General features: G+C 37.6%; 1 protein-coding gene across 1 annotated transcript; it reads left to right on the top strand.

The window, feature by feature from the left end:
* The first annotated feature begins 1,089 nt into the window (after positions 1-1,089).
* Positions 1,090-22,336, top strand: LOC121373971 (intraflagellar transport protein 81 homolog). Its single transcript, XM_041500831.1, has 14 exons — positions 1,090-1,207; positions 1,775-1,928; positions 3,171-3,274; positions 4,292-4,472; positions 5,140-5,295; positions 7,661-7,771; positions 9,173-9,257; positions 11,699-11,862; positions 13,037-13,132; positions 15,815-15,961; positions 16,952-17,101; positions 18,062-18,280; positions 18,547-18,791; positions 20,415-22,336. Exons 2-14 carry the CDS (start codon positions 1,785-1,787, stop codon positions 20,671-20,673), a joined length of 2,061 nt encoding a protein of 686 aa, XP_041356765.1. The 5' UTR covers positions 1,090-1,207; positions 1,775-1,784; the 3' UTR covers positions 20,674-22,336.
* Positions 22,337-23,170: the final 834 nt, after the last annotated feature.

Raw genomic sequence — 23,170 nt, 5'->3', positions numbered from 1 at the left:
AAAACAAAACACCCCTTCCCCAGGGTTGTTTTAAGAATCCGCACAAATAACAGCGGGACCCCCTTCCCAGGATATATATTTTGCACCCCCTTCGGGGAGAGGAGGGGGGGGGGGGGATGACCTGGGAAAAGTAAACGTACACATCACCGCGTAGCTTCCTAAAGCCACACCTATCCAAGAAACACACATTTCAACTTATTTCCGTACTTGTGTCCAATTAAGGTTCAAGCACGCTGTCCTGGACACACACCTCAGCTATCTAGGCTGTCTGTCCAGGATAGTGGGTTAGTTTTTAATTGTTTAGTGGTCAGTGAAAGAGAGAGAGAGAGAGAGAGAGAGAGAGAGAGAGAGAGAGAGAGAGAGAGAGAGAGAGAGAGAGAGAGAGAGAGAGAGAGAGAGAGGGGGGGTGTTACACCTACCCACTGAGTCGTTAAAACTCGCTCTGGTTGGGAGCCGGTACTGGGCTGTTTGTTTTTGTTTAACGACACCACTGGAGCACGTTGATTAATTAAGCATCGGCTATTGGATGTCAAACATTTGGTAATTCTGACAAGCAGTCATCAGAGGAAACCCGCTACATTTTTCCTAATGCAGCAAGGGATCTTTTACATGCACCATCCCACAGACAGGATAGCACATACCGTGGCCTTTGATATACCAGTCGTAGCGCACTGGCTGGAACTAGAAATAGCCCAATGGGCCAGCCAACGGGGATCGATCCCAAACCGACCGCGCATCAAGCGAGCGCTTTACCACTGGGCTGCATCCCGCCCCCCGCGCCTTATGTCCGATCGCTTAACCACGACACCACCGAGGCCGGTTACCTATCCAAAAACACACACAAACTAATATATAATAAATACAGAATTATTTTATGCCAGCTACAAAAATCGCTGTCTTTTGATTTTTACGCTACTCGCTGTCGGTATTATCGCGAGCGACGACTGAGTACAACCCTCGTTTGAACTAGTCTAGAGTACACTCGGATATCTCGCGCAAATACAGCCATGTGAAGTTGGAATATTCCTAAATTCACTACTTTGTTGCGCTTTTCACATTTGCTACACATCATTATTAGTACCAGTCAAACAGAAATACCTTGAAAAGTGTGTACTTTGTGATTCACTTAGCGACTCAAAATCTAAAATACAACTAATCGCAGACGCGTAAAGCGATTAAAAAAGAAGGAAAAACATTGATTAAAACGGTTGGTTTGATATGAAATAATTAATTTAGATCTATATTGTATTATGGCTAGATACCAGTTTTATTGCATACATGATAGTTGTTGTTTCCCTGTTATCGTTGAGTTTTAATTTCGACATTCCTATATTGTATGACATAATGACATTTTTTTTATGTACGTCCAGAATCCAATGTATTTCCAAATTGGTGCACTGTCCACAAGATATGTGACAGTCTGCAGCAAATTCCAACAATTCAAAAAAATACTGATTAAAACTACTAGTAGATACCATCAGTGATTCACACAGTTTGCTGCTGCTGAATAAATTTGAAACATACTTACTAATAATAACCTTAAAAGTTAATATTTTATTTTAAATTATTTTTGGTCCATAAACAATAATGCTCAATAAGACAAAGTACCAATTTAAAATTGCTTCATCAGATATGACATTCATACATTTATATTCATCGAGAAATGAACATACTCCGATTGCTATATATGGACCAATGGGATGACCGTATATTGTAACGAAGGTAATGGAAATTTAATTATAATAATATAACTATATTAATTGTTTGTTGGCAGGTGAATCAGTATGAGTGAACAACTCAAGTTAATTGTTCAGGAGCTGAACAAGGAGCCGTTTAATCGGAACTACAATCTGATTTCGTTTGATTCACTTGAGCCTCTACAGCTGCTGCAGGTTCTGAATGACGTCCTGGCGATTGTCGACCCCAAGGTGAGATCAAAGTGCTTCTCCGCTGGTAATTGAAAAGAGCACTACGGTAATCCTGTTAGTTTCATGTCAAAAATGCAGTCATCAAAATAAACATAAATGTAGTAATCCTTGCACAGGTTACCATAGTATTTGTGTATTCGGTTCAATTAGTGACGAATACAAATGCAACTACGATACAGTTCGCTGTTTGGTGCACCGAATAATCGAGTATATCGTTACACTCCTAGTTATTACTATAAAATCCCATGACAGACACACTGATATGTTTTTAATCATTCACATCACTGGTCTTATACTGATTTCTGTGTGTACATGTAGTTGTAGTTTATATTTAAATAATGAAAATGATAAAAAAATTATGTTGTGTAGTTTTCTTCTTTTCTAGACTTTGTTAACAGATGGTAATCTGAATGATGCGGTTCCCCATTTATTTCAATGCCTGAATGTTTTATTTATAAGAATGATAACTTATTTAAAAAACATTTAATACAGTTTTCAAGTTAAAAAAATCCAATGTCCACTCACTACATACACGTAGTATCAATTGCCAGCATTCATTGTATCTTGTATCGGCGTCGTGGTTAGGCCATCGGTCTACAGGCTTGTAGGTACTGGGTTTCGGATCCCAGTCGAGGCATGGGATTTTTAATCCAGATACCGACTCCAAACCCTGAGTGAGTGCTCCGCAAGGCTCAATGGGTAGGTGTAAACCACTTACACCAACCAGTGATCCATAACTGGTTCAACAAAGGCCATGGTTTGTGCTATCCTGCCTGTGGGAAGCGCAAATAAAAGATCCCGTGTTGCTAATCGGAAAGAGTAGCCCATGTAGTGGCGACAGCGGGTTTCCTCTCTCAATATCTGTGTGGTCCTTAACCATATGTCTGATGCCATATAACTATAAATAAAATGTATTGAGTGCGTCGTTAAATAAAACATTTCTTTCTTTCTTTCATTGTATCTTCTGCAGGCCTAGCTCTGGGTGAGTAAAATAATTTGCCGAATTATCTTTAAATATGCAAAATCCACTGTTATTTTCAACAAAATACCAATTATTACTTGAAATGTTCTCGCCAAATCAAAATAAAATTTGCCAATTGTTCCTAAAATTCGCAATTGGTGAGTGGCAGAGTTAGCCCTGTTACTGGACTAGTGTGTTATGTCTATGACAACTGATTAATTGTCTTCAATAGATTTTATGAGGATTGTGCACTACATGTAAGTGATGTGAATTTCTTTCAGCAAAAGCTTGATATCCGAGAGGAAACCCCGGACCAGACAGCTGTCAGACTTTTCCAGGCTTTAAGAATTCTGAAATATAAACCACCAACAGATTATGCCAACCTGTAAGTTGTACATACATGTATATTCTGATTGTTGGGATTATTATGTTGGTTTCTGAATCACAGTTTATACGTACATGCTGTTTATTTTACGTATGATCCTTAAGTGGTTGCATGCTCTTTCTGTTATTGTTAATGTGCCCAATATTACTGAAAAACTGACTTTGTAAAACTAATTGTGTCATATTTTTTCCAGGGTTTGTAAATGTCATAAAAATCCTTAGCAAGTCATGAGATTGACTAAATTAAATGTAATATTTCAGGCCTTGTACATACAAGTCATGGAATTTTTGAGCTGGATCATGAATTTTTTTTTTTTTTTTTTACTTCAAGAATAGACTAGCAATTTAAATATAATATTTCCAAATTATGTTATGACCAAACAAAAATCTGTGAAAATGTTCAATAACAGAATTGTATTGGTAAAAGTCATGGGGTGAGATCTAGGTCGGTCAGTAGAGTGCTTGCCTGACATGCTTGAGTCGAAGGATCGATCCCACTCCTTGGACAAATTCTGTAATTGGATTTTTGCCTATCCATGCCCATGTTAAAAATGCTTTCCTTATGCATATTCAGTCTAGGATCGATTCCTATCGGTGGGCCTATAGAGCTGTTTGTCGTTTCATCCACTGCTTGACAACTGGTGTAATCAAGTTAAACATTCAGGGCTCAAAAAAGGAAGTAAAATATGGCCTTCTATTATGCTTTCAAAATAGCAGGCCAACAGAAGTATGCCCTGCTAAGAAAAAATATGGCCTGCTGTAAATAAAGACAACATACGGTTTGGGATGGTGTGTGAAAAATTAAGACCTTGTGGAATTAAAATATAACAAAATCATGAGCTAGACAGCAGGTGAGATAATCGCAAATACATCCGTCTCTTGAAAAATGACCTGCAATTGTTTGGTTATTTTAGCTGATGCATTATTATTTCACCCGCTAGGTCTAAAAAATAGCACTGCTTTTCGCTTTTCCAAGGCCGCTATTTAGAGCCCTGAAATGTGTTTGTTTTATTTGTAGAAGCGAATTCCGAGCTGGCTTGGTACAAGCGGAGAAGCCAGTGATCTACCCTATCCTAGAATGGCTTCTCTCTCGTATCCCCGATCTGCAGAAAAGAGCGTACCTGGCCAAGTACCTGGTGAAGATAGAGGTGCCACCTGACGTCATGCAAGACGATGAAGTCATCTCTATATACTCTCAGGTAATCATGTGTATTTAGATAATCATGTGCATGCTGTGCGTTAAATTCGTAATATTTCATTTATATCATTTCATTTGATTTTCATGCTTATATTAAGGTTCAAGCACGCTGTCGTGGGCACACACCTTAGCTATCTGGGCGGTCTGTCCAAGACAGTGGGTTAGTTGGTTAGTTGTTAGTGAGAGAGAAGAGGGTGTAGTGGTGTTACACCTACCCATTGAGTCATTAAAACTCACTCTGGGTGGGAGCCGATACTGGGCTGTGAACCCCATACTTATTAGCCTTATTTCCGATGGCTTAACCACGATGCCACAGAGGCTGATAATTCTTTATAAGTTATTTTACCATATAAATTAACATGCTAAGTGGAGCTGAAAATAACTGACTGAACTAAGGCCGTGGTATGTACTATCCTGTTTGTGGGATGGTGCATATAAAAGATCCCTTGTTGCTGATCGAAAAGAGTAGCCCATGAAGTGGCGACAGCGGGTTTCCTCTCTCAATATCTGTGTCGTCCGTAACCATATGCCTGACGCCATATAACCGTAAATAAAATGTGTTGAGTGCGTTGTTAAATAAAACATTTCCTTCCTTGGTCCCAAGGGTGGCCGGTTTAGAGGTGTTTCACTGTATATTAACTAATACAAAGTGTTTTGACTGTGTGCAGTACGAGGAGCTAATGGACCAGTTCAAGGATCTCCACAAGCAGGCGGACAACCTGAAGGCATCTGGCTTCAACACGACGGAGATCCGCAAAGACATCTCCAACATGGAGGATGAGAAGGAGCAACTCCTCAAGAGGATTGAGCGACTCCGCAGGAAGGTCAGGCAACACATACTGCAAATCATGCAGTAGAGGCCCATAGTCAGTCAGGGCTACCTGTGGGTGTTTAGAAACGTTAGCCAGATTATCTATTCAATTTTAAAAATGGCAGAAACTCACCAATATTTTCAACAAAATATCAATCATTACATGAAATTCTTTGCCAAATTAAAATAAAATTCGCCAGTTGTGTTTAAAATTCACAATTGGCGAATTTGGCGAGTGTCAGAACTAGCTCTGGTCAGTCCCATCCTCCCACAAAATGTTTTTTCATAAATAATTTCAGTTTGGTTTGACGTAAGAAGAGTAAAAGTGTTTTGGAAATAACAAAATATATACCATTTTGTAAAAGATAATGCATACATGTACATTTGTATTTGAAAGAAGGGGCTATATTTCATTGATAGGTGGAAGCTAGGAAAGACTATTGGCTTCTATTGTTTTTGCAACATTCTGAGACCCTGCCTCTATTCAAGGAAGGCTTCTATTGTGTTTTTTCAGCACAATTTGTTTACATGGCATCTTCTAAATGTAGATTTGTAAACCTTTTTGTATCTCACTTTTTCTGTTATTCATGTACATAATAAACCTTTAATGTTATGCAACGAAAGTAATGAGTATAAAGTGATAGCAAAAACAGGCCTTTTGCAAGGCAGACGTCACTTAAAAGAACGCCTCTGTTTTTCTGAGGGTTTTTTTTTTAATACTCTGACACCTGGCCTGTAACAGAGGCAGGCTTCTATTCAAGTTAGGCCTACCAAGGCTCATACTGGAACAAATTTCGGTTTAGCCAGTTTTCATAAATGTAGAGTATTTCATTGAAAATCATTAAAATGTGGTTAATTAGAGGAGTATTTTATTAGCCAAAGTCTAAATTTTGTAGCCATTTTGTATAAAACTTGGCAGTCGGCTAATTTGGCAATGTACGGGGTGAGCCCTGCCTCCATTTCTTTTGAGATGCTCTGAGATCCGGCCTCTAATAGAGGCAGGCTTCTATTCAAGGCAGGCCTCTATTTAAAGATTTACGGTATACAGTGTTTTCTTTAGTAAGTGACCGGCAGAGATTTTTACTGTTACTGCCACCGTACAGTTTATAAACCTTTCAGCATTTAGTAAATATAGCCATCTACTTGTCTCAAACACCCACCTATTTTCAAAGGGAATGAGCACCCTGCATACACATGTACACTCTAACGTCCTCAGACCCGTTTTATGAAGCAATCTTACTACTAAAATCATCTTGAGTGCCAAAGGTGATTTTAGCACTATGATTGCTCTAAAAAATTTTGCCGTGATCAGATTATACACAACTATCGTTTTGTTTTTGACACAAATGGTGAAATTCAGTATTGAAATTCTAAGTTTTCCCTATGTTTTACTAAAACCATAGTTGGCTTATACTGAGGGTTCAACCTACCAGATCCAAGTTAGCCAGTTGTTAATTTTTATACAAGAATGGTTATAACATTTAGTAGGATTTGACTAATACAATTTTGTTTGAATAGTCCACTTTTTAATATTAATATTTTAAAATATATGTGAAATGGATCCTCATAACATACAATGTAAGTTACGGGAGCAATGAATCCCTCTCCTCAGTTTTGTTTTCACAGTACTCAGGGTCTGCTTTAGTTTACATGTAAGTTAGGGGAGAAATGAATCACTCCCCTCAGTTTTGTTTTCACAGTACTCTGGTTCTGCTTTAGTTTACATGTAAGTTAGGGGAGCAATGAATCACTCTCCTCAGTTTTGTTTTCACAGTACTCCGGTTCTGCTTTAGTTTACATGTAAGTTAGGGGAGCAATGAATCACTCCCCTCAGTTTTGTTTTCACAGTACTCCGGTTCTGCTTTAGTTTACATGTAAGTTACTGGAGCAATGAATCACTCCCCTCAGTTTTGTTTTCACAGTACTCCGGTTCTGCTTTAGTTTACATGTAAGTTAGGGGAGCAATGAATCACTCCCCTCAGTTTTGTTTTCACAGTACTCCGGTTCTGCTTTAGTTTACATGTAAGTTAGGGGAGAATCACTCCCCTCAGTTTTGTTTTCACTACCCCTCAGTTTTGTTTTCACAGTACTCCCCTCAGTTTTGTTTTCACAGTACTCAGGGTCTGCTTTAGTTTACATGTAAGTTACTGGAGCAATGAATCACTCCCCTCAGTTTTGTTTTCACAGTACTCAGGGTCTGCTTTAGTTTACATGTAAGTTAGGGGAGCAATGAATCACTCCCCTCAGTTTTGTTTTCACAGTACTCCGGGTCTGCTTTAGTTTACATGTAAGTTAGGTGAGCAATTAATCACTCCTCAGTTTAGTTTTTTTGACGAGATCTACTTTAAACTAACGTCTTGTCCACTTTTTTTCCTCAGGTTGAATCTCACCCGAACTCTACTCAGATGATGAACGTTGCGAAGAACCTACGAATTGAGAGAGACCGGGAGAAGAAGATTGGAGGACAGAAACAGGAGCAAATGCTCAATGTAAGATTAATAAGTCAGGAATACATCAAGTTCATATTTGCTAACTTTTCAGTACGGTACTTTACATAGAGCACGGCCCTGTCAATTGATATCAAAATTAAGTCTAATTGTGACTTTCATGGCTATTTACTCATTTTTGACCGAGTTATGGCCCTTGAACATTAGAGATTTGAAAATTTATTGTGCCCAGGCCTGGTGCTTATAAAACTTTTAGAGTCTAGACTCGACACTCTAATAGAGTCTGAGACAGTAATGTCATGACAACGCCATACAAACCGGCCTCGGTGGCGTCGTGGCAGGCCATCGGTCTACAGGCTGGTAGGTACTGGGTTCGGATCCCAGTCGAGGCATGGGATTTTTAATCGAGATACCGACTCCAAACCCTGAGTGAGTGCTCCGCAAGGCTCAAAGGGTAGATGTAAACCACTTGCACCGACCAGTGATCCATAACTGGTTCAACAAAGACCATGGTTTGTGCTATCCTGCCTGTGGGAAGCGCAAATAAAAGATCCCTTGCTGCCTGTCGTAAAAAGAGTAGCCTATGTGGCGACAGCGGGTTTCCTCTAAAAACAGTGTCAGAATGACCATATGTTTGACGTCCAATAGCCGATGATAAGATAAAAAATCAATGTGCTCTAGCGGCGTCGTTAAATAAAACAAACTTTACTTTACGCCATACAAACTGTATGCATATGACGTCTTTTGAGATTAGGTCTGGACTCTAAAAGTTTTATGAGCATGGGCCCAGTAGGTGATGTGTTGCTTTAGCAGTACTCTCAGAAAGCTTATTATGTGTGTTATAGCTTCTTTTATGAAGGAAAATGTTAAAAGTCTTCATTCCAGTAATTACCGGTTAGTAAAATTACAAAATTTAATGTGTTCTGTCCCATGCTTATAAAACTTTAGAGATTAGACTTAAATCTCTAATGACCTCACACACATAGAGTAGCCCATGTTTGGCGTCATCCTGGCATTAAGTCCCAGACTTTACTAGGCAATTGTTGGAGCGGGACGTAGCTCAGTGGTACAGCGCTCGTCTGATGCGCGATGGATCTAGGGTCCACATTGTGCTCCACAACTGGTGTAACAAAGTCCGTGGTATGTACTATCCTGTCTATGGGATGGTGCATATAACAGATCCCTTGCTGCTAATCTAAAAGAGTCGCACATGAAGTGGTGACAGCGGGTTTCCTCTCTCAATATCTGTGTGGTCCTTAACCATAACTCTGACGCCTTTCTTCCTACAACTGAGTGTTTTCATTTTGTGTTTCTTAATACTGTGAGATGGCTGTTCCCTGTTTTTTTGTAGATTCAGCTCTGACGTCATATAAGTTAACCATAAATAAAATGTGTTGAGTGCGTCATTAAATAATTATTATTATTATTTTTTTGTTGTTGTAGATTCAGCACGCAGAACAGCGAATCAAACGGATGCAGTCTCAGCTGGACCAGATACGCCAGGCTTCTGTTGGCGCCACACCAGACGGTTTGTCATTGTCATAGAAATAAAACACCACCTTGTGTCATGAGAACAGGGTTCTTGGGATCGATCCCCGTCAGTGGGCCCATTGGGCTATTTCTCGTTCCAGACAGTGCACCACAGCTGGTATATCAAAGGCTGTGGTATGTGAAGTCCTGTCTGTGGGATGGTGCATGTAAAAGATCCCTTGCTACTAATGAAAAAATGTAGCGGGTTTCCTCCCTTAAGACTATGTCAGAATTACCAAATGTTTGACATCCAATAGCCGATGATTAATAAATCAATGTGCTCTAGTGATGTCATTAAACAAAACAAACGTTTAGAACAGGGCTCGAAATAGGAAGTAAGACAATAATGACCTGCTGTTATTTTTTTGTACGCCCATCTTTAATGGGTTGTATCATGGTATGATGTCCGTCACTCTTTACATATGTCCGTATGGGGCGGGACGTAGCCCAGTGGTAAAGCGCTCGATTAATGCGCGGTCAATTTGGGATCGATCTCCGTCGGTGTAATAAATGAAAGGAAATAAAGTGGAATACTTTCTGTTTGACAATTACCCTAGGATCCTATTTTATCCTGCAACCACTGTTTCTATCGACAGATTATGACGTCTGATTAAAGCAAAGTCATAAACGTATACTAGCAGATTAGGACTTTTGACGTCACTCATATGACGTCCCACGCATAGCTGCATTACAAAATTGATCATTTGACCTCTAGGTCATCGTACAATGTGGCTGAAATAACAGAAATAATAGCTTTTCCCCTTAATTTTTATGGTCTGCAGGATAAAGATAATAACTAGTTAATGACGTTGGGTATCTGCTTTATCCTGTTCAGGCCAAATGAAAAATTCCGCTCAGCTTAGCCTCGCATAATTTCCCATTCTTACCATCACAGGATAAAGCAGATATCCAATATAATTAACTAGTTATTCTCTATTTGTACCGATTCCATGCAGACCCTAGACACACATACAATGTACCTGTAGTTGGGTTTTTTAGTGTCGGAAGTAACTTCCAGTGTTTGCTGTTGATTTGAAAACAAGATTATGTCCCTTGCATTATGCACTGATAACCAATCTCAGAATCGTTAACATTTAACAAGAAAGCAGTACAGAAAACTTAGCTATGTTTGCTGAGTGTATTTATGAAGTGGAGTCATGGAACAGGACCATTGGCCTGTGAAGAAATTGTTTGAGTGATTAATTGCTCCCCTGCAAGTAACTACTATGGAGAGCCATTTAAAATATCATTACATACCTATTCAATCTTACTACAGTGATAAAGACTTAAAACTGTGTGATAAATTTATTTTGTATCGCACATACATGTATGTGCGATATGGACCAGCGCTTTTTATTCACTGATGTCATATATGAGTTACAAATGACGTCACATCGTATTTGAAACATTACACAAGGCTGCCACAGAGTATGATTCTAAGTAAATCCATGAAATGAGTTTTGATCATACATTTAACAAAGTGTTGTTATGACGTTCAATTAAAAAAAGTTTTTGTAAAACATAAAAGAATGTATGTAATAAATACAGAACTTCACAGACATTGTTTTCGCTTCCTATTTATTGCACTCGTTTATTTTGCGAAAGAAAATAAACTTGTGCAATAAATAGGATGCGAACACAATATATGTGAAGTTCTGTATACAGTGAAACCTCTCTAAACTGGACACCTTTGGGACCATGTAAAATCTCTGGTTTTATGAGGTGTCTGGTTTAGAGAGGTTAAGTTCTGTACTGATTAAAAAAAAAAAAATCCTGAAAAATGTCCGGTTTTGAGGGAATTCTGTTATAAAGAGGGTCCGCAGGGGGGTCCGGTTTTGAGGGAATTCTGTTATAAAGAGGGTCCGGTTTTGAGGGAATTCTGTTATAAAGAGGGTCCGCTTTTGAGGGAATTCTGTTATAAAGAGGGTCCACAGGGGGGTCCGGTTTTGAGGGAATCTGTTATAAAGAGGGTCCACAGGGGGGTCCGGTTTTGAGGGAATTCTGTTATAAAGAGGGTCCGCAGGGGGGTCCAGTTTTGAGGGAATTCTGTTATAAAGAGGGTCCGCAGGGGGGTCCGGTTTTGATAGGTTTCGCTGTATTTACTACATGTATATTGATACAATATAAATTCACATGCTACGGGGAGCTGAAAAGCACTCTCCTTGAACTAGTCTCTGGGCAGAGATGAAGTGCTCGAGTGAAGTCTGGTTGGTGCTATTGTCATTAAAGTTGGTATTCTAAAGAAGGGGGATAATTTTTGAATTAAAGGTTGTTTGAAAGCATATTTTATTGTATAAAGAACAAAAAAATCTGGCACAAGTTTGACAACTTATGAGGCTGAGGAATCTTCTATATACATACCATATATGTGGTGACTATATTAATTAACTGTATATTTAAACTATAGCTTATAACAAACGGTTGTTCTATCTACTGCAGGTCTGTTGAGTAGGCTGGAAGAAGAAACTAGGGCCAATGGATTCATTGTGAAAGATCGACTGCCCAAGGAAGTCGCAGCTAAGAAGAAAACGGTCGAGTCTTTACAGCGTGTTGTACAGGAACCAGCTATGGGCAACTCTGATCTTGAAATACTGAATAAACAGGTCTGTCACTTGCAAAGGCTGAAGTGGACTTCATTCCTTCTGTTTCTATTTAATTATAAGATTTATTCATTCATTGGATTTCGGGCAGGACGTAGCCCAGGGGTAAAGTGTTTGCTTGATGTGCAGTCAGTCTAGGATCAATCCCCATCAATGGACCCATTGGGCTATTTCTCGTTCCAGCCAGTGCTCTACAACTGGTGTAACAAAGGCCGTGGTATGTACTATCCTGTCTTTGGGATGGTGCATATAAAAGATCCCTTGCTGCTAATCAAAAAGAGTAGCCCATGAAGTGGTGACAGCGAGTTTCCTCTCTCATTATCTGTGTGGTTCTTAACCATAAGTCTGACGCCATAAGTGCGTCGTTAAATAAATAATTTCATTCATTCATTTGATTTGAATATAATAATTTTTAATTTTTGTCTTACTTTCTGAAGTGTCTGTGTCATTGTACAACAGCATAAATTTATAATACAGTGATGTCTTAACTTATTCAAAGATATCTTGATGGAATGGGAAAAAACAAACAATTCAGTTTACAAAAAGAAAGATTTAGGATACTTTTGTTATTTTGGGTTTTTTAAATTGATGGTTACAACAGTCTTAATCATCTTGCATGATATCAGGTACGCTTCAGCACACAAGTATATGGTAAGGAATGATAGAGAGAGAATAATAGGTTAATGAAGTACATGTAGATTATCTGATTTATCCGGTGACGGTAAGAATGGAGAAGCCTCAAAGAATTCCCCATTTGTCGTGTACACGATAAACCAGGACTAACTCGGATGAGCAGAAAAGTTGGCCAAATTATCTAAAAAATGCCAACAAAATATAAATTATAACACACTATTTCTCACCAAATTGAAATAAAATTTGCAATTCTTGTGAAAATTCACAATTGGTGAATTTGGCGAGTGGCAGAACTAGCCCTGACCAATACCGTATGTTAATTAATCCAATGGTTTTTATCCTGCAAACTGTCAAAAAGAATTGAAAAATCTTATTAATTCTACACCTAATTATTTCAGACACAAATTTAGAAGGATCAAGCCTGTTGTAGTTTGACATTTATCACTTTGCTTTAATTGATCGTCATAATCTGCCATTAAGAACGGTGGTTGCCAGGTAGAACAATTTAACTGATGTGATTCTTTTATTGTTTGTTATTTGCTAGATCACCGAGTTGAACACGGAGGTCAACAAGCTGTATGAGAAGAAGATGTCTAATTCCGAGTCTGCCGATGACAAGCTGTCTCTCTTCAGTAAACAGGTTACAGCAGTCTTATTATAATATTTAATATACCACATTATTATATTATGTAATATACCACATTCTTATCAGGGTTGAAAAGTAACATGAAAACAATGGTCGCCTGCTGTGTCAGTTGACGAAAAATCTTACTGGCCCTTCTCAAATTCAACTAGCCCTCCAATTATCACACTGAAATTTAACTGCACAGCCAAAATCAAAACTAGAATGTTCTTTGTTGATTAATAACCATGTGCTCACCGTATATAGTCTGTTTGCGTAAAAAGGATACCGATGAATTGGCATGTAACTTCATAATTAATAAAGTTAAAATCATATAAAAACATGTTGTTAAGTTTTAAACCCATACCAACTCAAATAAAAAAAAAATGAAAAAGAAATCAGTATAAATAAAAATGTTTCTTTACAAATTACCATTAAATTACACAGAAAAATCACATTTTTAATGCATGGGTGAAGACAAAATGCTAGGACAGCCATGGTATGTGGCTTGATTTGCATTGTCTCTGATGTAACAAATAGTGCAGTACAAAAAGACTAAAAGGTAGAACTGCGTGCTTTAGTAAACAAGTCTGTGAGTGGCAGTCCTCTTTGGGCGATGTAAGAGTGATGAAATAAACTTGATGCAATCTCCAGTAAAGGATTTTCTTGAGAGTGGCAGTCCTCTGGGCGATGTCAGAGTGATGAAATAAACTTGATGCAATCTCCAGTAAAGGATTTTCTCGAGAGTGGCAGTCCTCTGGGCGATGTCAGAGTGATGAAATAAACTTGATGCAATCTCCAGTAAAGGATTTTCTCGAGAGTGGCAGTCCTCTGGGCAATGTCAGAGTGATGAAATAAACTGTTGATGCAATCTCCAGTAAAGGATTTTCTCGAGAGTGGCAGTCCTCTGGGCGATGTCAGAGTGATGAAATAAACTGTTGATGCAATCTCCAGTAAAGGATTTTCTCCAGAGTGGCAGTCCTCAGGGCGATATAAGAGTGATGAAATAAACTGTTGATGCAATCTCCAGTAAAGGATTTTCTCGAGAGTGGCAGTCCTCTGGGCGATGTCAGAGTGATGAAATAAACTGTTGATGCAATCTCCAGTAAAGGATTTTCTCGAGAGTGGCAGTCCTCTGGGCGATGTCAGAGTGATGAAATAAACTGTTGATGCAATCTCTAGTAAAGGATTTTCTCGGGAGTGGCTGTCCTCTTATAGACGAGGCACTAGTTAGAACTCCCTGGAATCATCCACTGTTTTGCCAAATGCCCATTCGACTCTTCATTGTGGTGAGGTATGGCCTTGGTCATGTATTTACAGTTCTGTCGTTCAGATTACTTTAGATGTTCCATCAATTGCCTTTCATATGAAGATTTAACCTATTCAGTTTGATGGTAATTTGTAAAGTTTTTTTTTTAATTGTTAACACTGAACGTCCCCCACCCCAAAAAGAAAGTATTAAAAAACATTATTTGAGATGGTATGAGTTTAAAATTTAACAAATTAATATGTTTTTTTTGTGAATTTTATCTTTATTCATTAAGAAGTTAAATACCAATTCATCAATTCCCTTTTGACACAAACGGACAATAGCCTCAAAATTAATATTTTCTGCCTCAGTAAAATGTAATAATGCGTGCAAGCGTGCGTGTATGTGTATAATTTAGATATTATAAATGCTACAGTAGTAGACTACTAATAAAATAAATATCGAAAGAAAAAAAAAAATCTGTAAAAAAAACCCCCAAAACAAACAAACGTTTTTAAATGTATTTCTTACAGTAATCTTTGTCAAGACGTAGGTCTACTAGATAATTATGGCGTATCCAGTACATTCCAATATGCTGACTACTTCTAGATTAATACATGCAGTATCTGCAATACGTTTCGAGCTTTATTTATAGGAAGACCCAGCCCAAAACCACAAAAGCTCAGTCTGGCACTGTCAAAATATAGAACATGTTCGATGTTTTCTGCTATCAAGACCTGTAGTTCGCCAGATGCAGTGTGTTTTGTCACATTCGATTCAGTTTCAGTGCATTTAAAAAAGAAACCTGGTGCCATACTCACTAGACCCTACAATCGATGGTTGCCACTAATTTTCAACCCTGTCTTATTATATTATTTAATATACCACATTCTTATTATAATATTTAATATACCACATTATTATAATATTTAATAAATACATTATTTTTGTAATATTTAATACACCATGTTCTTATTATAATATTTAATATACCACATTCTTATTATAGTATTTAATATAACACATTGTTGTTAAATGTAATGATTAATATACCATATTCTTATTATAATAATTAATGTACCACATTCATATTATAATATTTAATATACCACATTCTTATTATACTATTTAATACACCACATTCTTATTATACTATTCAATAAACCACATTGTTATTATAATAATTAATATAAAAATTGGTTTTCTGAACTTTTTTTTAGAAATGCACTCAAGATATTGAGCTGAAATTTTGTTTATATCTTTATCTAGTACAGTGACAGGAGTCATTTTATCCAACATATATATGTAATGTTTCTGTGAAAAACTGTGTAGAATCTGATGCTTTCCACAATTACGTCATTACACTTGTTATTACATGTGTGCTTCATTTGAATATTATTAACCCGGTTATGTTGAACCATGTGGCTAATAATGCCTTTTTCTTATCACAGGCAGGTATTATTTCACACAAGAAAGGCGCCGCAGCTGAAAACCTGAGAGAGATTAGGGAAGACTTTAACAAGACGATGCAGGAACTCGAGCAGAAGAGAGATTTGGCGAAGGATGCGGAGGGGGGCGAAGTGCTCAAGGGGGAGGAGGTGAGTAGTTCTGGTAGTCATTATAAGTACAGACTGTGATCTACATTCTTTATTCTACGTCGCTGTATCTGTTTAAATTGTGTGTTTGTCAGATGTTTAAATGAAAATGAAATTTGTCGGGCCTGGTGGGGGAAATGTATCACTTTAAATTAGCAGTACTCTCAGAATGCTTGTTATGCATTCAATCTTTCATTTTATTCATTTCATTCATTCGTTTCATTCGTTTCATTTGTTCGTTCATTTCATTCGTTCGTTCATTCATTCATTCATTCATTCATTCATTCTTTCATTTTTATCTAGTATTTATTACCAAATCAAAGAAACAGAAATACAAACAGAAAATCTTAACGGCATTGGTCAAATTATGTCATTATGACAGGGGAATTGGGAAGGAGGTGCTATCTAATTTTAAAAAGGGAAATGGCCTTAGCATTACCAAATGTTACACTGGGCAAGGGGGTATAACAAATGCCAAATTTTGCATTACAGCCCTTATAGCTTTTACATAATTTTTTTTTTTTTTTTTTTAAATAACTTTTGAACAATATAAAATATGAATAGTTTTTATGTTCACTTTCTCTGTTTCAATTCAAGCAATACATGAACACGCTGTGTACAGAAAGTGTTGACAGGAGTTGGCGGAGCTCAAGGGTTAAATATGAATAGTTTTCTATGTTTATAATTAGTCGCCTACCGGTCCTAACAGAGGGGACTATAGGTTTCATCTCCATCTTTCTGTCTGTCCATCTGTCCCACATATAGATTTCCGGATGGGTTTTTTTGAGAATGCTTTGAGATATTAAGCTGAATTTTTGTATATACATGTAGCTTGATCATTCTACTGTTACAGATCAAGTTTGACTTTCATGACAGTTTACCCATGTTTGACGGAGTTATGACCCCTGAACTTAGGAGATACAAAAAAACAGTGGGCCTAATAGGGGACATGCATTGTTTTAGCAGTACTCTGATAATGCTTGTTTGTTTCAGTTTAAGCGGTACGTGAACAAGCTTCGCAGTAAAAGCACGGTGTACAAAAAGCGTCGACAGGAGTTGGCGGAGCTGAAGGCCGAACTCGGGGTGTTGACTCGTACCGGAGACATTCTCCGACAGAGAGATGAAGGTATCAACCATCAGCTGGTAAGCAAAACATACCCCATATTTTAAGAGGTTTTTTTTAGTTTCTTTATTTAAGAGGGTTTTTTAGTTTATTTATTTATTTATTTATTATTTTTAATTTCACTTTCAGTTTATTAATTTTTATTTAAAAGTTTTGGGGTTTTTGTCAAATATGTTAAACTTTATATCCCATCAAATGAACGATCTGAGGTAGTGCGATTTCGCGAGATCAGATGTATATCTTCTTTTAAAACATTTGTTTTTTACATCGATTCAGTAAAAATACACTGTCACGTCTACTGACCAGTTAGTGTAAACCAGATAACCAACCAATGACATTATTTACAATGAAATGTCCGATTCTACTTAGAAAATAACAACAGATATAATAAACATAAAAATTATGGATTTTTTTGTTGGAAAATACTCATTTTCTTAGGGTATAAAATACAAATTCTTAATATTTGTTATATCTGTTTTTATTCTTGAGATCTTCAAGAATCATTTATAAATCAATGTGCTTTAGTGGTGTTGTTAAAGAAAACAAACTTTTTTTTTTTTTAATCAATGTGCTCTAGTGGTGTTGTTAAACATAAATTTTAAAAGAAAGTTAATCAATGTGCTCTAGTGGTGTCAATAATCAAAAACAAACTTTAATTTTTTTTAATCAATGTGCTCTAGTGGTGTTGTTAAACATAAATTTTAAAAGAAAGTTAATCAATGTGCTCTAGTGGTATCAATATCAAAAACAAACTTAAATTTTTTTTAATCAATGTGCTCTAGTGGTGTTGTTAAACATAAATTTTAAAAGAAAGTTAATCAATGTGCTATAGTGGTGTCAGTAATCAAAAACAAACTTTAAAACCTTTTAGTCAAAGTGCTCTAGTGGTGTTGTTAAACACAAATTTAAAGAAGAAAGTTAATCAATGTGCTCTAGTGGTGTCAGTAATCAGAACAACCTTTAACTTTGGTTCGTTTTAGTCGGCGTTGGAAAGGAAGAAAGGTGTATCAGGATATCGAGAGACTCAGGAGGAGCTGGAGAAGGTTTCGTCCATTAAAACCGACATCGACGAGGCGAAGGGCAAAACCCTGGAGGACATTTCCGAGATGGTCCGCCGACTGCACAGTGCCATAAAGGAGAAGAGGAACACTCTGGCCCCCGTGCTCAAGGAGATCAGACCCCTCAGAGAACAACTGGCGGTTAGTACACAAAACTTTATCACTCAGGGCTACCTCTGGTTCAGCCGAAAATTTTGCCAAATAATCTATTAAACTTGAAAAATTGCAGAAAACTAGGTATTTTCTATCAAAATATAAATTATTTCATAAATTATATCGACAAATTGAAATAAAATTTGCCAATTGTTTTTAAAATTCGTAATTGGCAAATTTGGCGAATGCCAGAGTATTTATGCATTCAGAGGTCTTTTTATCCTTAGCTAATCTAAGATTTAAAATGTTTTCAGACGCTGCAGCCAGAATACGAACAGAAGAAAGTGGCGTACGACCGAACGGCAGCGGGTTTGGACAGTAACATGACACGTCTGGAGCAGGAGGTGCGTGCGTTCAGTGAGGAGTGCCGTGCGGAGGAGTCGCGATACCACTACCTGTCATCCATGATCCACATGCTCGACCTGCAGCAGCAGAAGATCAGCAATGAGATGAAAGCGTACGTCTCGTCAGATCCTGCCGAGAAGAAGAAAACTTTCAGGTAGGTTTATTACAGACACGTTGGAGAGAATATCGTACGTTATTTATTATAGGGCGTACGTCTCGTCAGACCCTGCCAAGAACAAGAAAACTTACAGGTAGGTTTCATTACACATACATGTAACAAACAAGAATAGGGCCTTCACGAGTCCAGAATATTGGACTTGAGTACTCGAGGGTCAAACTCGACCCAGATCCGAGTACCAAACACTTACACTAGATGATAATCAGACTAAGGAATAAAATAAATAGCCTTATGCATCTTAATTCCAGCGTTGATATATTCAGTGTTGTGATGGATGGACACCCAGTTTAAACGAGAAACTAGTGCATGATTACAGGGTGTATACCACCAAATCAAATCCCATAGACGACAATAGTAACATATGTGGCTAAAACTCCTACCTGCAACGTATCAACCAACATAAACGCCACGGATATAAATACTACCACCCCTCACATTTAAAGTGAATCAGAAAAAATTGGGGGTCAAGCTGCTCGTTTCTTTGATAACGGGTAGCGTCTATGACTACCCTAGTTCCGCACAAAAATCGAGTACTTTTTTTCACAGGTACCCCATACATGTTTCAAGCACAAGGCTACTTGACACATTGGTACTAGATGAAATAAAATTGCATATTTTTTTACCCAGATAAAACTATTATTTTTTTACAACCAACACACTCACATTTATAACCAATCACAGGACTTGTGGTGTTCACTTCTCTGTCAAAAGTTGGGTGCACCTCGAACTTTGACCCAGCCGGAAGTTATTTGGTTTAATACTACCTACATAGTTATTGTGCAGCTTTATATCACTGATTATTTATTTACTGCTGAAATTATTTTCCTACATTGTCCAATGTATTATAGATGATCATTATATTCCACCTTGTACGGTACTCGAGTTCTATGAACGGACTCAGTCTTGCTAGATTTGGCACGTGCCCAAGTACTTGTGGTGGTAGGAATCGGATCTACCTGTAGCTCAATTGGTAGAGCACTCGCCTGAGGTGCTTGAGTCTTAAGGATCGAATCTCCTCTGTTGACCCATTTCTGTGATTGGGTTTTAAGTCCCCTACCAGTCCAATGGGAGGGGACTATGGATTTCATCTCTGTCCTTATGTCTGTCTGCCCATCTGTCTGTATGTCCATCCATCTATCTGTATAATTTTCCGATAGGTTTTTTTCACAATACCCTGGGGTATTAATTTGAGCTGAAATTTATTATATAGCTTTTTAATGCACTGTTACAGATAAATTTTGACTTTTATGGTGATGAACACATTTTTGATGAGTTTTGGCCCTTGAATTTAGGAGGTTTGTTCGGCCTGGTAGGGGTCCTGTATTGCTTTAGCAGTACTATCTGAATACTTGTGTCCCTTCACAACCAGTGCTTCCTTACTGGTATATCAAAAGCTGTGGTATCTGCTGTCTTGTCTATGGAAAATTGTAGAATAAAATTTCCCTTTATGTTCATGGTAAAATGTTGCAGTTTTCCTCTGAAGATTGTATGTGACTATTATCAAATGTTTGGCATCCAACAACCAATGATTAATTAATCGGTGTGCTCCAGTGTTGTCATTAAACAAAACAGACAGTAAGTTTCCTGTTGTTTTTTAAGGGAAATATTTTCCAAGAAGATACAAGAGCAGGAGAATCTAGGCCGGGGACTGCGCGAGAAACAGAAGACAGTTCGGGAGAACCACGATCCCAATATGAGGCAGATGAAGATGTGGAAGGACCTCGAACGTCTGATGGACTGCAAGAGATCCGTCCTGGAGAGGAGCGGGGGTCACGGACCCGCCAGCGGACCTAACGCGGCGGGCTACGGGGAACAACAACCCACATTCCAGGAGGAGGACAGGCTCGTCCTCCTGTAGGCATACACTCGGTAATTACAGTCTCTTCTTGATGTTATTGGGAGGTTTTCAAAAACGTATTCTGATGGAAAGAATTAAGGGATTTGACAAACACTAACTGTGTAACTGTAGCCTGTACCCTCTTCCTGTTTTAGTGGCATACTCAGTAACATTCTCTTCTTAATGTTGGTGGCGTTTTGGGTTTTTTCAATATACTGATGGAAAGAGAAAAGGGATTTCATGAACACTAACGAGAACACGTAACTGACCTAAACCCGCATCCTGTTTTAGTGATAAAACTCGGTAACATTATGTTATTGGAGTTTTTTGTTTTTTTAAATATACTGATGGAAAGAATTACAGGATTTCATGAACACTAACAGGATCACTTAACTGTGACCTAAACCCTCATCCGGGTTTGGTGATATACTCAGTAACATTATATTCTTGATGTTATTGGGTTTTTTTTTTTTTTTTAATATACTGATGGAAAGTTGTAAGGGATTTCATGAACACTAACTGGAACACGTAACTGTAGCTTAAACCCTCATCCAGTTTTGGTGATAAACTCTGTAACATTCTATTCTTGATGTTATTGGATTTTTTTGTTTTTTAAATATACTGAATTAAGGGATTTCACCAACACTAACAGGCACAAGTGACTGTAGCCTAAATCCTCATCCTGTTTAGTGATATTGCTCAGTAACATTCTCTTCTTGATATTGTTGAGTTTAAAAAAAAAAGAAATACCGATGAATTAAGGGATTTCAGCAACACTTAACAGAAATGAGTGACTGTAACCAAAAGCCACATCCATAGTGTCAGGAAATTCAGCGTGTTACTGACACTCAATCTCACATACTGACATTCAGTCTGACATTACTGACGTTCAGTCTTGCACTGCTGATATTTAGTCCCAAATTATTGAAATTCAGTCCCGCATTTCAGACATTCAGTTTCACAATACCGACTTTCATTCTTACATTACTAACATTTAATTTGACATTTAATTTCACATTACTGACATTTAATTTGACATTTAATTTCACATTACTGACATTTAATTTCACATTACTGACATTCATTTCCACATTACACTTTTGTGCTTTATACAGACATTGTGACACTAATGCAGACTGAAATTTGGTCTATAATACCAAATATTCCCGTATTTCTTTCTTTCAGTATATTTAAGACTTAATATTTATGAGAAAATTTATTTTGGTAGGTCCTGTCATACGTATTTATAATTAGTTCTTTTTGGTGTAAAATTACAAAGTTTTAGGACAGTAATTGATGTTTCATAATACAAACCGTGTTTACCAGATTATGGACCAACAGCTGATACAGGATTCATTCAACATCTGTTAGACCAGTGAAATTACGTTATTTATTCCTTTTGTCTCGAACTGTTATAATATGTCATTACAAGAAACACTGTATGCAAAATATACTTGAGATAAACTGTGAAAATCTGTAACTGATTTACTTATTAATAAATGGTTTTCATAAAATCATGTATAATTGTATACCTGTAAATACCAGCTGAAGCCAACCTTAAAAGATATGCTGTATGCTGTATCCCTCATTCCAGCCAGTGCACCACGACTGGTATATCAAAGGCCGTGGTATGCACTACGCTGTCTGTGGGATGGTGTATATAAAAGAACCCTTGCTGCTAATCGAAAAGGGTAGCCCATGAAGTGGTGACAGCGGGTTTCTTGTCTCAATATCTGTGGTCCTTAACCACATGTCCGACGTCATATAACCGTAAATAAAATGTGTTGAGTGCGTCATTAAATAAAATGTTTCTTTTTTTTGCTGTATCCTGAGCAGCTAAAAAAAAAAGTTTTTGTTTAATGACACCACTAGAGTACATTGATTTATTAATCATTGGCTACTGGATGTCAAACTTATGGTAATTTTGACACAGTCATAGAGAGGAAACCCACTACATTTTTTTCATTAGTAGCAATGGATTTTTTTTATATGCACCATCCCACAGACAGTATAGCACATACCATGGCCTTTGATATGCCAATCGTGGTTCACTGGCTGGAACGAGAAATAGCCCAATGGGCCCACCAATGGGGATTGATCCCAAACCGACTGCGCATAATACAAGCGCTTTACCACTGGGCTACGTCCCACCCCTATTTTAAAAAAAGCATAAGGACCAATTCATTTTGTTTGTTTTTTGCAGTCATAATTACTTTTTACCATTGTATTATAATGACATGTGCATTCTGTGTTGTTGTTGGGTTGTTGTTTTTTTTAGGTGGGGGGGGGGGGGGGGGGTTAGTCTCCCACTGGTTCATCCAGGGGGGACTATAGGTTTCATCTCCATCCTTGTCTGTCATATAGTTTTTCGAACGTTTTTTTTCACATATTTGCAAGATATCGAGATGAAATTTTGTATTTAGGTTTATCTTGTACTGTTACAGATCAAGTTTGACCTTTTGGGGAATTTATTCAAGGGCCATAACTCTGTCAAACATAAACTTTATTTCATATTTGA

The sequence above is a fragment of the Gigantopelta aegis genome, chromosome 1 (assembly GCF_016097555.1).
Source record: "Gigantopelta aegis isolate Gae_Host chromosome 1, Gae_host_genome, whole genome shotgun sequence".
Lineage (NCBI taxonomy): Eukaryota > Metazoa > Mollusca > Gastropoda > Neomphalida > Peltospiridae > Gigantopelta > Gigantopelta aegis.
Note: the sequence above shows the minus strand (reverse complement) of the source record. Positions and strands in the feature narration are given on the sequence as shown.